Genomic DNA, 13,362 nt, shown 5'->3' with positions numbered 1-13,362 from the left:
TACTTGTGGCAGGCGAACTGGAAACAAACCACAAAACCCCATCCTTTAACAGATGAATGGATAAACAGTTAAACGATGGTTTATCCAAATAATATATTTATCAGAAAAAAATTATTTACATTGGCAACTTGGATGATTTTTTTTTTATTTATTCGTTTATTTGACTGCACCAGGTCTTAGTTGCAGCACGTGGGATCTAGTTCCCTGACCAGGGATCGAACCTGGGCCCCCTGCATTGGGAGCTCAGAGTTTTAACCCCTGGGCCAGCAGGGAAGTCCCACTTGGATGATTTTTAAAGTAACTATGCATGTATAAAGAAAATGACAAATAAAAAACTAAACATTAAAACTCCAATGATATTAAAGTTCTGGAAAACACTGAGTTACTGAATTGGAGATGTACCCACAGGCCATCTCCACACTAGGGGTGTGCACACAGATGGCATTCAACTTACAGTTGAGGAGTCCCTTACAGAACCAGCTCAGTAAGATGTATTAACTAAGGAGACAGTTCATTTGCTTCTCATCTCACTTGAAGGCCTTTCTCTAGTATGAGCATACTGGTGACAAATGAGGTTAGACCTTTGGCTCAAAGCTTTGTCACATTCATTACACACACAGGGGCTCTATGGGTAGTGATGGATGTTTGTTATGATGATGGTTCCATGCATGGTTGAAATTTATCAAGTTGGACAATTTAGGGATGTTCTATTCAGTGCAGACCAATTATACATAAGCTCAATTAAATCTGGATAAAAATTGGCTTCACATAAAAACATGAATCTTTTTGGAAAAGGAGAACTCTGGCAATCACACCTCAAATCCATTATCTCTCTTGGTCTCACGGCAGGGATTCTGTCACAGTAGCAATGAAGACTAGTGAGCAATCAAAGTTTTCCAGGAACTCTGTCTGGGTCCTAAAAATCACATGCCTGGACTACAGGATTTCTGCTGTCATCCCCCACTGTCTTCACTGTGCAGCAATGGCCTTAGATAAACAATTTGCAGATGCTATGTGATGCCAAAACCAGTTCTGTAACACCTGAGAATTTTTGCAAAAACTTTATCATAAACAGCCATGGGAACATTTGTGGATGCAGTTTTAGAAAAGGTGTGTCCCTTCTTGTTTGCTAGTCTCTCAGTTCCTATTAACTCCACGCCTGTTTCTGTAACAAGTATGATTCCCACCCAATGTCTGTAACCTAACACTCAGCAATGCCAGCCCCAAGTTGTGGACATTATGGCATGTGGCTCTGTTATGGCTGGACCTAGGGAACTTCTTCCCTTGAACAATACTGGGGGCATGATGTGACATCCCATGTGAAAAGACAACAACTTATGCAGCTCCAAAAAAAAAAAAAAAAAAACACTGGTGCTACTCAAAAATATCCTCATCTCAGGGTGACCTGAAGACCTACCAAAAATTCTGCCATCTGGTCACATTAGTCCCACAGAACCCTGCAGTCTACCCCAGGAGGCCTTGGACAACAATGTAAGTTAGATCAAACTAGACTGAATACTGTTCTCTGCCATTATCATTCCCACTGAAGTACACAAAGTTTGGAACACCCACAAAACCTGTTCCTCTTCATCCTTATAGTCCAATGTGGTTCTTAACAGCAGTCTCAAAGTTAACAAGACCAAAGACGCATGTTGTGTTAAACAGTAGTCTTTATTTTTACACAAAGTAGTGCAAAATGAGGCAGTTCCCCAAAGGGTGACTTGGAGCTAGAAAATCCATCCTGAGCATAAAATGATCCAATACCACCAAATAATGTAAACCTCTATGAGCTTCCAGTAGAACCCAGACTGGCAAAGCTGCTTAGGTTGTGTCCTACGCAGTTGACAGGACCTAAGAGCATGACACCACCCAAGTCCTCAGGCCACTTATGCTTCCCTCTAGGGGACAGGAAAGCACAAAGGTCTACCTACAGTGATCTCACTGTATGTGGATCTGCCACCTGGTAGATGCCCAGTAGGAGGATCTACCACTTGGTAGAGGTAAGAAACGCACAATGACATGAGGTCCATCAAGGGGCCTGGGAGGTCACAAAGTACAGCCTAGCTCCTCAAAGTTTCCTAGGAACTGGGTGCCCACAGATTATTTCCACATTAGGGCTGTGCACACAGATGGCATTCAACTTACAGTTGAGAAGTCCTTCACAGAGCCAGTTCAGTAAGATGTATTAACTAAGGCAATAGCTCATTTGCGTCTCTCATCTCATTTGAAGGACTTTCTCTAATATGAGCTTACTGGTGACAAAAGAGGTTAGACCTTCAGCTCAAAGCTTTGTTACATTCACTACACACATAGGGTCTCTATGGGCTGTTAGGTTCTGGTGCTCAGTTAGAGCACACATTTGACAGAAAATATTCCCCCACTTGCTGTGCTGGTGCTGCACTTCTGTGGTGTGAACCTTTTGGTGTTAATTAAGTTGAGTGCTTTGGTTAAAGACTTCTCCACATTTACTGCACTTGTGTGGTTTTTCTCTGTTGTGAACTCAGATGCATAGAGTAGAGTAGAGCTTTGGCTAAAACATTTCCTACATTCACTGCACTGTCTTTGCTCAAGTATGAATTTTGTAGTGGACTTTAAGGTGGGAGCTATGCTTAAAGAACTTTCCACATTCACTACACTTGTAAGCCTTTCTCCAGTGTGAACTCTTCTATGTTTACTGAGGCTGGATATGAACCTAAAGACTTTTCCACATTCACTGCATTCATAAGGCCTCTCTCCAGTGTGGACTCTCTGGTGCTGAACAGGTTTGCTTTTAGTGGTGAAGCTTTTCCCACATTCACTACACTCATATGGCTTGGCTCCAGTGTGAGTTCTCTGGTGTACAACAAGTTGGGAGCTTTGGCTAAATAGCTTTTTACACTCTCTACCTTCATAAGGCTTTTCTCTTGTATGAATTCCTGTATGTTTAACAAGGCTGGAATTACATCTAAAGACTTTCCCACATTCACTGCACTTGTAAGGCCTTTCTCCAGTGTGGATTTTCTGGTGCTTAAAAAGTATGGGTTTACAGGTAAAGGTTTTCCCACATTCGCAAGCACTCGTAAGGCCTCTCACCAGTTTGGACTCTCTGATGCTGAGTAAGTCTGTATTTGTGACAGAAGGATTTCCCACATTCACTGCACTTGTAAGGTCTTTCTCCAGTGTAAATTCGCTGGTGCCACACAAGTACATGTTTGTCACTAAAAGCTTTCCCACATTCACTGCACCCATAAGGCCTTTCTCTAGTGTGGACATTCCAGTGCTAAACAAGTATATATTTATAGCTGAAGGCTTTCCCACATTCAGCATATTCATAAGGCCTCTCTCCAGTGTGGACTCTCTGGTGCTGAGCAAGCTTGGACTTCCGGGAGGTCTTCCCACATTTGTGGCACTTATGCTGCCTTTGTCCATTGAGAAAGCTCCAAAAACTCAGTGTCCTTTTGCAGTTTAATCTAGTCCTGGAAATAGTGAGAGATACCAGGGAAATCCTTCCTAGCCTCACAGCACATAAAAGCCTTCCCCAGTGCATGGACTGTGCATCTCTTCATAAAGGCCTTACCCACGCCTCTTCTAAAGAGTTTGTCTCCATTGTTCTGCTGAAATTTCACACCTGCCCCACAGAGGATCTGGCCAGAGTTTATTCCCAGGTCCTCAGCTACACACACACCACCTTCTACATTCAGGCTACACATCTCCCAGGGAGAGGTCTTCTGGGTGGAGAAGTCTATCTTTGAGGTATTTCTCTGTGGCACTTCTACAGAAACATTCTGCTCTGAAGTTCTCTGCTTGACCTTTATTCCATGCCAATAACCTGAAACTAGAGACATGAAGAGGAATTTCACATAGATTTTGGTAGAATGGGCAGCCCCATCACACATATGTGTCTGACACAGAAGGAATAAAACCATGGAACTATTTTGAGGACAAGGAAGCTCAGACAGGTTAGAAAAGCACTGCTGCGCAATAATGGACCTCTCCACAAGACAGTCTGACAGCAACAGCCAAGTGGACACCACAAATAGTGACCACATTGGTTCCCAATAATTCCTGGTCAGTCAGGCTCCAGGAAATGTCAACTGGATTGAGGCAGAACCTGGAGCACAGAGATGCAGGGGTCAACTGAGTCAAACTAGCAGTGAGTGGCTGAGAACCCAGTGAATTCATTCCAAGTCTTTTGACTTAGAAAATCTTCATTGAGAAAACTTCAGAGCTGCTGGTATTGGGGCTGCCTGTGAAAGGAGGTGGTACACACATTCACTCAGCCTTAGCACCCACAAAACAGAGGACAGGGAAGCAGTATCAGACATGCAACCACTGTCAAGCTGTGAACAGAACAGACTTGACCTTGGAAAAAAGGGGAAAGTCAGAGACCTGCCCAGGATGCTGGGACAGGGGTGAGGGCCTTACTCAAGGATGCAACCAGTACAAAGGTCTCCAGCATGACATCATGGTACAGGCATCTCTGGGCCTCATCAAGGAGCCTCCATTCCTCCTGGAAAAAGTACACAGCCACATCCCCAAAGGTCACAGGGCCCTCTGATGATGGGAAGAGATGTGTGCATAAGCAGCCTCTCTCCCCAGGACCCCATAATCAACCAACCCCAGCCCACTCTAACTCTGGGAACATCATCCTCCCATTTCCTAACATAGAGGGAAGTGGTACCCAAAACACTTCATTCTTCCTTGCACACTAGGTACAATTCTCAGTGACAACAGGCAGGTTGATAGACAGAGGCTATCTGTGTGGTGGGCCTGGCATGCAGGGCCCCTTCCCTTTCTTCTAAAACAACAGTCACATTTCCCAGGATCATGTCTCCCAGACATACAGGAACTTAGGCCCATCTTTTTCTCAGACTCCTAGTACCTCAGGAAGTTAGTTCACACACCTTCCCCACAAGCAAATCACTCAGTGCACTATATATCTGACCCTCATCATCGCCACCTGGTTCACAAAATTGGCATATCTCCTGCTTCCTCTCATCCCCTTCTGAACATTCAGAAAGTGCCTGACAAATACAACACAACCCCACTGTACAGCCACTTTCCACTGGCAGCTCCCTAGCCCTGTTCTGAAGGATTCCCCACTAAACCTCGTTCTTGACTTTATCCTCAGTCACAACATGCAGATCTAAATACCCCTGGTCAGGTTCCACTTCCATACTGCAAATTATGTCTCTTCAACAGTTACAATCTTTGTTCACATAACAATCATTCAAAATCCACACCCAGTTGACAGATCTTGAGTAAACTCATCTGACATTCTATCATAAACTCCCCAAATTCCACCACAAAAACCTAGTGAGTATACAGGAGGATTAATAAGCACCAGCCTGACTTTGGTATAATTTCATCTCCTTTTTTGCTTTTCTTCTGCATCAATTTCATAACCACTATCCCATAAATACCTGGACCACATGCTGGACTTTCCCTCCCCCTATCTTCCTGCTGATGACCTTTGTAACAGCCCCCCACCTTCCCTTGTCCCCTAATGGCATCATGAAGACTCCCCAGCACTCTGGTTCTGCAAGTTCACCCATCCACTGTTCTCCTATACTTGGGAGTCACTGAAACATCTGAGATTCAACACAAGACCCAATTCCTAACAGTCTCACAGAAAGGGACTCTGCTTGCTGACTCCCCCATCTCAGCTGATAGCACTGCCACCCTTTCAGATGTAAAGGGAAAATACCTTTGGAGTCATCTGTGACTCACTCCACATCATAAAATCTAGTCCACTGTTAAAGCTTTAAAAACAAATTCAGGAGCCAAATATTTCTCCTACCTCCATATCTATCACTCTGGTCTAGGCAAAACTACTGCTAATCTGGATGACTACAATAGCCTCCTTGCTATCTGCCTGTCTTCCTCTTCCCCAGTCTATTGTGTACTCTGCAGCCAGAGGCAGTCTCTTTAAACCTAAGTCACATCACTTTCCCCCTCTATACCAAAAATTCCACATCTGCCATCATTCTCAGAAGAGAAACCCAACTTCTCAGGCTACCAGTTTAGGCCTGACTCTGGCCCTCTTGCTCTCTGTTCTTACCAGACATTAACAAAGACCTACAAGTCCTAAAGCATTCCCACCTCTATCATAAGCTCAAGCATTTGTATGCACTACCCCTGTACCTAAGACAACTTTTCACATCTCAGTCCACTGGCTGCCAAAAATGGGAATCCCTTCATATAACCTCTGGCCTGGACTTGGAAATCTGTACTTAGGGTTTCTCTAGGGTCTCCAGACACCAGGTCCAGGAAGAGTAGCAGCAAACACTTCCAGAACATCTGACACTCCTCAGTGAAGAGTCCATAAAAGGTTCTGCTGAATGTGAAACCTATGAGAAGAGCAGGGCCATGCAACTTTAATTTCCATCAGCAACATAGTCAAAAAAGAATATCAATGAGTGAAACATTTTATATTTAAGGCAAAGAGAAATACTTAAGGATAAAATTAAGCATGTAAAAGATGACAGAAAATATTATAGAGTTCTGCCATAAAGTAATATGGATTTCTTGAGAAAAGGCTTCCCAGAAGTGGAAAATACAAGTGAAAAGTCTATCTGAGTCATGTGCAGTGTGTTTGAGTACCACGTATGAGGGTAGTGTAACTGCAGTTCAATGAGACAAAATGAAAGCAATCATGTTGGTGAGGAAATGGTTGTGGCAGGTCATATAACATTATTATACCCTGGGCTATAAATATCAAAATTAAGTCTCTATGTACAGCTCTGACACCTCCATTTGATTTCCTTGTTTCTCCCTTGTCAATAATACATTTTTCTCTTCTTCTCGCTTGTAGTTGGCCACAACAGGTGACCAGGAGTTCTTACACTTCCCCTTGAAAGTTTACTTTGGTTATGTTAGGTAGTTAGAATAGGAAAAAGGAGTCCAGAATGCTGGTGGCTAAAACACGAAGAAGGGAAAAGCCTATGAAAATAGAACAAAGGAAGGTCTGAGGACAGGAGTGAGAACCTCAGGCGAAGCAAACAGCCCTCCTGGCTAGACCAATTAAAGCCTGTGAAAATAGAACAAGGGAAGGTCTGAGGACAGGAGTGAGAACCTCAGGCAAAGCAAACAGCCCTCCTGGCTAGCCCAATTTACATAGAGCAGGCTGAGGGGGAGGAGAAAAAACATTTAAAAAGAGGAGCCAAAATTGAACAGCTGGCTTCTATTCTCTTCGTGTCTTTTGGGTTGGCCTGCTCTCACGCCTTGAGGATGTATTTTTCTTTGCTTGTCAAATAAAACTGAGTTGTAACACCAAGCTGTAACGCTGATCCATCCATCGCTTCAAATTTTTGCTGTGGCAAGACAGAACAGAGGAAATTACACATTTCCCCCAACAGTTATGTTAAAAATTGTTAGATATAAAATTTCAGCTTACATAATTCATATATTAAACTCTGATTTGAAGTTATTATTACATTATACAACAGAATTAAACAACATGTACTTTTTATTTATATTTTGATAAATTTATATGGGTTTTTTTCCACCAATGATCAGAGAGATCACTTGTAAATGTCTTGGATTCTAAAATATCTTGATATGGAGTCAAAGCCTTATAACTTATTACCCTTAAAATGATTCACTCTGTTCCCCTTATAACAAATATTTTAACAAGATATCTTCATCATTTTCTCTTCTGATACCACCAGAGTAAAGACTTAACTTAAATAACTTATAAATGATAAATATTAGAAGAGTACAATGACTGAAAAAGCAAAAACTCTCTAAGTGGGTGTGTAATGTAAAACTGTAAATGTACGTAGTGCCTAATAAGTGTGTAGCAAAATTAACTACAGGTAGATTAAATATAATCAAGCCATTCAAAGAACTAAGTTAAAATTAGTGACAAGGAATAAAACAAGACTAAAAAGTGGAAACGTTCATTTAAATAAAATAATAATTTTAACATACATGCTACACAAATGTGTGCTGGGTATATCCCAGAAGACATGGCAGTTATATCTACAGTAGCAATGTTTATAAATACCAAAACAAAACAAAAACAAAAGAAGCTTCAACAGCTGAATTTATAAGGACATTGTCCTCATATGTTCATGCTATAGAATACTGCACAAAAAAGGAAAAGAAATGAATAGCTATGAAAACACAGATAAAGTCATGCCAAGTTGTGCAAATGAGGAAAACACATCATATTTATGTGATTCCACTCAGAAAAGAATTTTAAAACAATGGAGTGACAGTAAGCCATAGTCCTTGAATAATTTCCACATAGCTGGCAAAATTATCAAGAAAAGCAAGGAAATGCTTCCATGAAAGAAAAGAGATAATACTTTAACTTTTGGGGGATGGGATAATTGTTTTAGAAGAACACCCACACTTATGCAGCTTCCAGGATCCTATTTATACTGTATTTCTTTTTCGTTTTTTAAATTTGGCTGCATCAGGTCTTAACTGCCACACTAGGGATCTTTACTGCCTTATGCAGGATCTTTTCCATATGGTTCAGGAACTCTTGAGTTACCTCATGTGGGCTCAGTAGCTGTGGCTCATGGGCTTAGTTGCTCTGAGACATGTGGGATCTTAGTTCCCTGTGTGTATGTGTGCTAAGTTGCTTCAGTCGTGTGGACTCTTTGTAACCCCACGGACAGTAGCCTGCCAGGCTCCTCTGTCCATTGGATTCTCAAGGTAAGAATGCTGGAGTGGGTTGCCATGCCCTTCTACGGGGGATCTTCCAGACTCAGGGATCAAACTTGGGCCTTCCACATTGCAGGCAGATTCTTTACCATCTGAGCCACCAGGGAAGCCTCCTAATTTCCTGACCAGGAATCAAACCCTCCTCCCCTGCATTGCAAGGCAGACAACTTACCACTGGACCACCAGGAAAGTCCTTATATCGAATTTCTTGGCTTGAGAAGAGAATGAATATTAGAGCTGCTTATTCAACTTTACTAGGAGGTTCTCTGCAATTTTTTTCTATACACCTCATATTTCTATATGTGGAAAACCAACCGTTTGGGGAAACAATAAATAGAAATATATGACACTTGTAAGAAAACACTGTTAAGGACAAAGGTACCACAGAATGGTAAGACTTGACTGAGGGGCTTCCCTGGTGGTCCTGTAACTAGGACTCTGAGCTCCCAATGTAGGGGTCCCTGGTTGGATCCAAGGTCAGGATCCCAGCCACATGACTCAACATGCATGCCGCAAAAAAGACCTGGCGCATCCAAATATAGGAATAAAGAGAAAATATTTTTAAAAAATGAAGAGTTGAAAGTGAAGCCATTCAGTCGTGTCCGATTCTTTGCCACCCCATGGACTGTAGACTGCCAGGCTCCTCCGTCCATGGGATTTTCCAGGCAAGAAAACTGGAGCGGGTTGTCATTTCCCTCTCCAGGGGATCTTCCAGACCAGAAGATCGAACCTGGGTCTCTGGCACTGCAAGCCAACTCTACCGTCTGAGCCACCAGAGGGCTTCCTCAATGGCTCAGTGGTAGAGTCCGAGTCCACCTGCCAATGCAGGAGGCATGGGTTCCATCCCTGATCGGGGAAGATCCCACATGCTGCAGAGCAACTAAGCCTCTGTGTCACAAATAATTAGCCTGTGCTCTAGAGCCGGAGAGCCACAACTACTGAGCCCAAGCCCTAGAGTCCCGGCTCCGCAATGAGAAGCGCGAGCTCCACAACAGAGAGTAGACCCCACTCTCCGCCCTTAGAGAAAGGCCAGCGCAGCAACAGCAAAATAAAAGTATTGGGGGGAAAAAAAAAACAACAATGCTGGCTGAGGGGCCCAGAGGTCAAAGCATTTACCTCAATCGTACTCATCAACGCAGCGGTCCCAGCCGAGTCTGTAGGCGAAGGAGGGGCCAGGGTACGGCGGCTCCCGTTCCAGCCCGGAGACAGATTCTGGCCGAATGGAGCCCACGCCGAGCCTTAGATCCGCCTCAGAACAGCTGTACCAGCGCCCACCCAGCTCGCTATACCTCAAGGCGGCCCAGGGTTCCCAAGATCCCCACCAGGGAACTGATTTCACCAAATGTCAACTGAGTTCACAGAAAGTCGCTTACGGTTGACGCCAGAAGGCCCGCCCAGACGCGGTCCTCTAGAACCAAAGTGCCTCTCTTCTGATCCTTCATTGGTTCTGCGCTGCAGGAGGCGGCGCACTGCCTTCCGGGTAATGTAGTTTACGGAGTTTCAGGTCCTGGCAAGGGGCGGTGCTGCCCACCTCTGGGACAGCTCAGCCTCAATCAGAGTGCACCTCAATAAGGGGTGTCCCTAGACTCTGAGTACTGGGGTGAAAGGCGATGCATCCAGATTTGCGTGTAATATACTCTGTGCTGATCACGACAGGTACAGAGACAGTATTTCAGATGGTTCCCAAACCTACAAAACCAAGTAGGCACAAGATACCAGGCTGTATCGTGGGGACGACAGAGGATGAGATGGTTGGATGGCATCACCGACTCAATGGACATGAGTTTGAGCAAGCTCTGCAAGATGTTCAAGGACAGGGAAGCCTGGCGTGCTGCAGTCCGTGAGGTCACAAAGAGTTGGACACAACTGAGCGACTGAACAACAACTACTAGGCTGTCGCTCAGACACACAGTGCATCCATCCATAGTTCGGGTCTAATAAATGGTGTCCTGCTGCTCTGCAAATACATGGAGCCTAAGCATTAGATTCAATTTATAACTTTCCCTGTGGTAGGTCAGGGTAAAGCAAGCAAAGATTAAAGACAGGGCCACAATGGGCAACACAGGAAGGCAGACTTCCGTGCTTGTACATTGGTTAAGAATTCATCTCCCAATGCAGGGAATATGGGTTTGATCCCTGGTCTGGGTATATTCCACACGTCACAAGGCAACTAAGCCCATTCTCCACAACTACTGAGCCCGCTGGCCTAAAGCCCATGCTCCACAGTCAGAAGTCACTGCAATGAGAAGCCCGTGCACTGCAATGACAGTAGCCCCACCGTCACCCCGCATTAGAGAAAACTAGCACACACAGCAACGAAAACCCAGCAAAGCCAAATAAAATTAATACATTTAAAATATATATATATTTCTTTTTTCTGTCTTTACACAAATGCACGTGTGTGAGGATGCACACACACACACTGATGGGTTGTTTTGCTGGAGATCCCAATATATCATGGAACTAAACACTCAAAATAGTTAGATGATAAAGTTTATGTTGTGTATTTCACCGCTAAAATTCCCTAGGAACTTTTATGACACAAAGATGTAGGATAATGACACTAGAAAAGCCAATTAAAAAGAGAAAAATCTAGAAAAATGTCAGTGGAAGCTGTGTATGATGCAAAAGGTTCAAAATTTTTTATTCATAAAGAATTCATACAAAACTGAATTTCAGTTTAGTTTCAACTTCAGTTCCCACTTTAAATAACATTTTTCTCAGTGATAATGAGAACAAAAAAACTACCCACATTTGCTTACAAACAATGCACCTCTAATACATAAGAAACCCCTGCTTATTTTTATTTGATGTTATTCCTTTGCACAAATATAATAAAAAATATATTTATGAACTTTATTGAAAATTCATATAAGAATACCTGTAGGATTTCTTTTATATAAAATTCTAGAAAATGTAAACTACAATGTCTACCTGGAGATGGCAACTTGGGTAGGGTTTGTGCTAATGGAAACTCTGTAAGTAATGGACATGTTCATTATCACAACGTTGGTGATAGTCCCACTGTGTACACCTATGTGAAAATACAGTTTATAATCTTAATAAATGAAATTGAGTATGCCAATACCTCACTAAAGCTATTAACATATGTTCCATATAAAATCAGGATATCATGTTTCTCTAAATGTCATCATATCAGACAAACTTGTATCGACAATCAGCACTCCTCCCCACATTTTAGGCAGGTCAATTCTGATTCCTTCTCAAGGCAGAAGAAAATGCTGACAAATGCTTCAACATGGGGACATTATTCTAAGCTAAATAAGCCAGCTGCAAAGAGATGAAAAAGTGCATGATTACACTTATGAAAAGTATCCAGAGTAATCAAATTCATAGACAAGAATATAAAACAGAGGTAGACAGGTAGGGTAGGGAGGGAGAAGAGAGAGATGTTTAAGGGGTATAGTTTCATTTTTGCAAGATGAAAAAGAATTCTGGAGACTAGATATTAATTTTTAAACACACTACACTGAACATTAAAAGGGAGAGGGTAAATTTTGTTACACATGAAAGTGAAAGTTGCTCAGTTGTGTCTGACTCTCTGCAGCCTCATGGACTATAGAGTCCATGGAATTCTCCAGGCCAGAATACTGGAGTGGGTAGCTTATCCCTTCTCCAGCAGATCTTTCTTACCCAGGAATCGAACCAGGGTCTCCTGCATTGCAGGCAGATTCTTTACCAACTGAGCTATCAGGGAAATCCTAAAGTCACTCAGTCATGTCCAACCCTTTTGCAACCCCATGGACTATACAGTCCATAGAATTCTCCAAGCCAGAATACTGGAGTGAGTAGCCTTTCCCTTCTCCAGCAGATTTTCTCAACCCAGGGATCGAACCCAGGTCTCCTGCATTGCAGACAGATTCTTTACCAGCTGAGCCACCAGGGAAGCCCAAGAGTACTGGAGTGGGCAGCCTATCCCTTCCCTGGCAGATCTTCCCAACCCAGGAATCAAATCGGGGTCTCCTGAACTACAGGTGGACTCTTTACCAGCTGAGCTACCAGGGAAGCCCAGCATTGTTAGATATATTTTACTATCATCAAAAAAAAAAGATGTTCTCAGGGACAGATTAGAGCAACTTGCTAGTCTTTCTCCATTTGCAATACTCCCTCTGGTGTGAACTTTTTGGTGCTGAATAAGGTCGAAGTTTTGGCAGAACATATGTCCATAACTGCTGCACTAAGGCGTTTCTCCATTGTGAAATCATTGACATTTAATTGGGTTGGAGTTTAAGATAAAAACTTACATTCACTGAAAAGGTCTGCTTTGGTATGAATTCTTGATGTCTAAAGTGGGGAGCTGTACCAAAACAACTTTCCATGTTTGCTGTACTCAGAAGTGAACACAGTCCAACATAACTCATAGGGGCTTCTCCAGCACCTATGAGTTAGGAGTTTGGAGTAGTACCTCATTTACCATAGCTTCTGTACTTATAATGGTCTTTTCTTTTTTAATTGAAGCATAGTTGATGTACAGTGTTTCAGGCATATATCAAAATGATTCAGTTTTATATATAAAATTCTTTCCCAGATTCTTTTCCATTATAACTTATTACATGATATAGAATATAGTTTCCTGTGCTATACAGCAGGCCCCTTCCAAAGGTCTCTACCACTGAACTCCCTGCTTCATGAGGTTGGAGTTGTATCTAAAGAGTTCCCCACATTCACAGCACTCATAGTGTCTTC

At 42.8% G+C, this 13,362-nt stretch overlaps 2 protein-coding genes across 2 annotated transcripts in view; both read right to left on the bottom strand.

Moving 5' to 3' along the window:
• Positions 1 to 1,652: 1,652 nt before the first annotated feature.
• LOC122420050 (putative zinc finger protein 876) lies at positions 1,653 to 10,747 on the bottom strand. Its single transcript, XM_043434786.1, has 2 exons — positions 9,772 to 10,747; positions 1,653 to 7,292 (listed from the first exon to the last, which is right to left on the bottom strand). The coding sequence occupies exon 2, from the start codon at positions 3,406 to 3,408 to the stop codon at positions 2,347 to 2,349; it is 1,062 nt and encodes a 353-aa protein (XP_043290721.1). The 5' UTR covers positions 3,409 to 7,292; positions 9,772 to 10,747; the 3' UTR covers positions 1,653 to 2,346.
• A 1,860-nt stretch (positions 10,748 to 12,607) lies between these two features.
• The window catches only part of LOC122420029 (zinc finger protein 548-like), a 44,876-nt gene continuing 44,121 nt past the window's right edge, over positions 12,608 to 13,362 (bottom strand). The window contains 1 exon segment of the mRNA XM_043434727.1: positions 12,608 to 13,362. Coding sequence (XP_043290662.1) covers positions 13,283 to 13,362 — 80 coding nt within the window. The 3' untranslated portion in view covers positions 12,608 to 13,282.

The sequence above is a fragment of the Cervus canadensis genome, chromosome 18 (genome assembly GCF_019320065.1).
Source record: "Cervus canadensis isolate Bull #8, Minnesota chromosome 18, ASM1932006v1, whole genome shotgun sequence".
In the NCBI taxonomy this organism is placed as follows: domain Eukaryota; kingdom Metazoa; phylum Chordata; class Mammalia; order Artiodactyla; family Cervidae; genus Cervus; species Cervus canadensis.
This window is presented reverse-complemented; position numbering and strand designations above follow the sequence as displayed.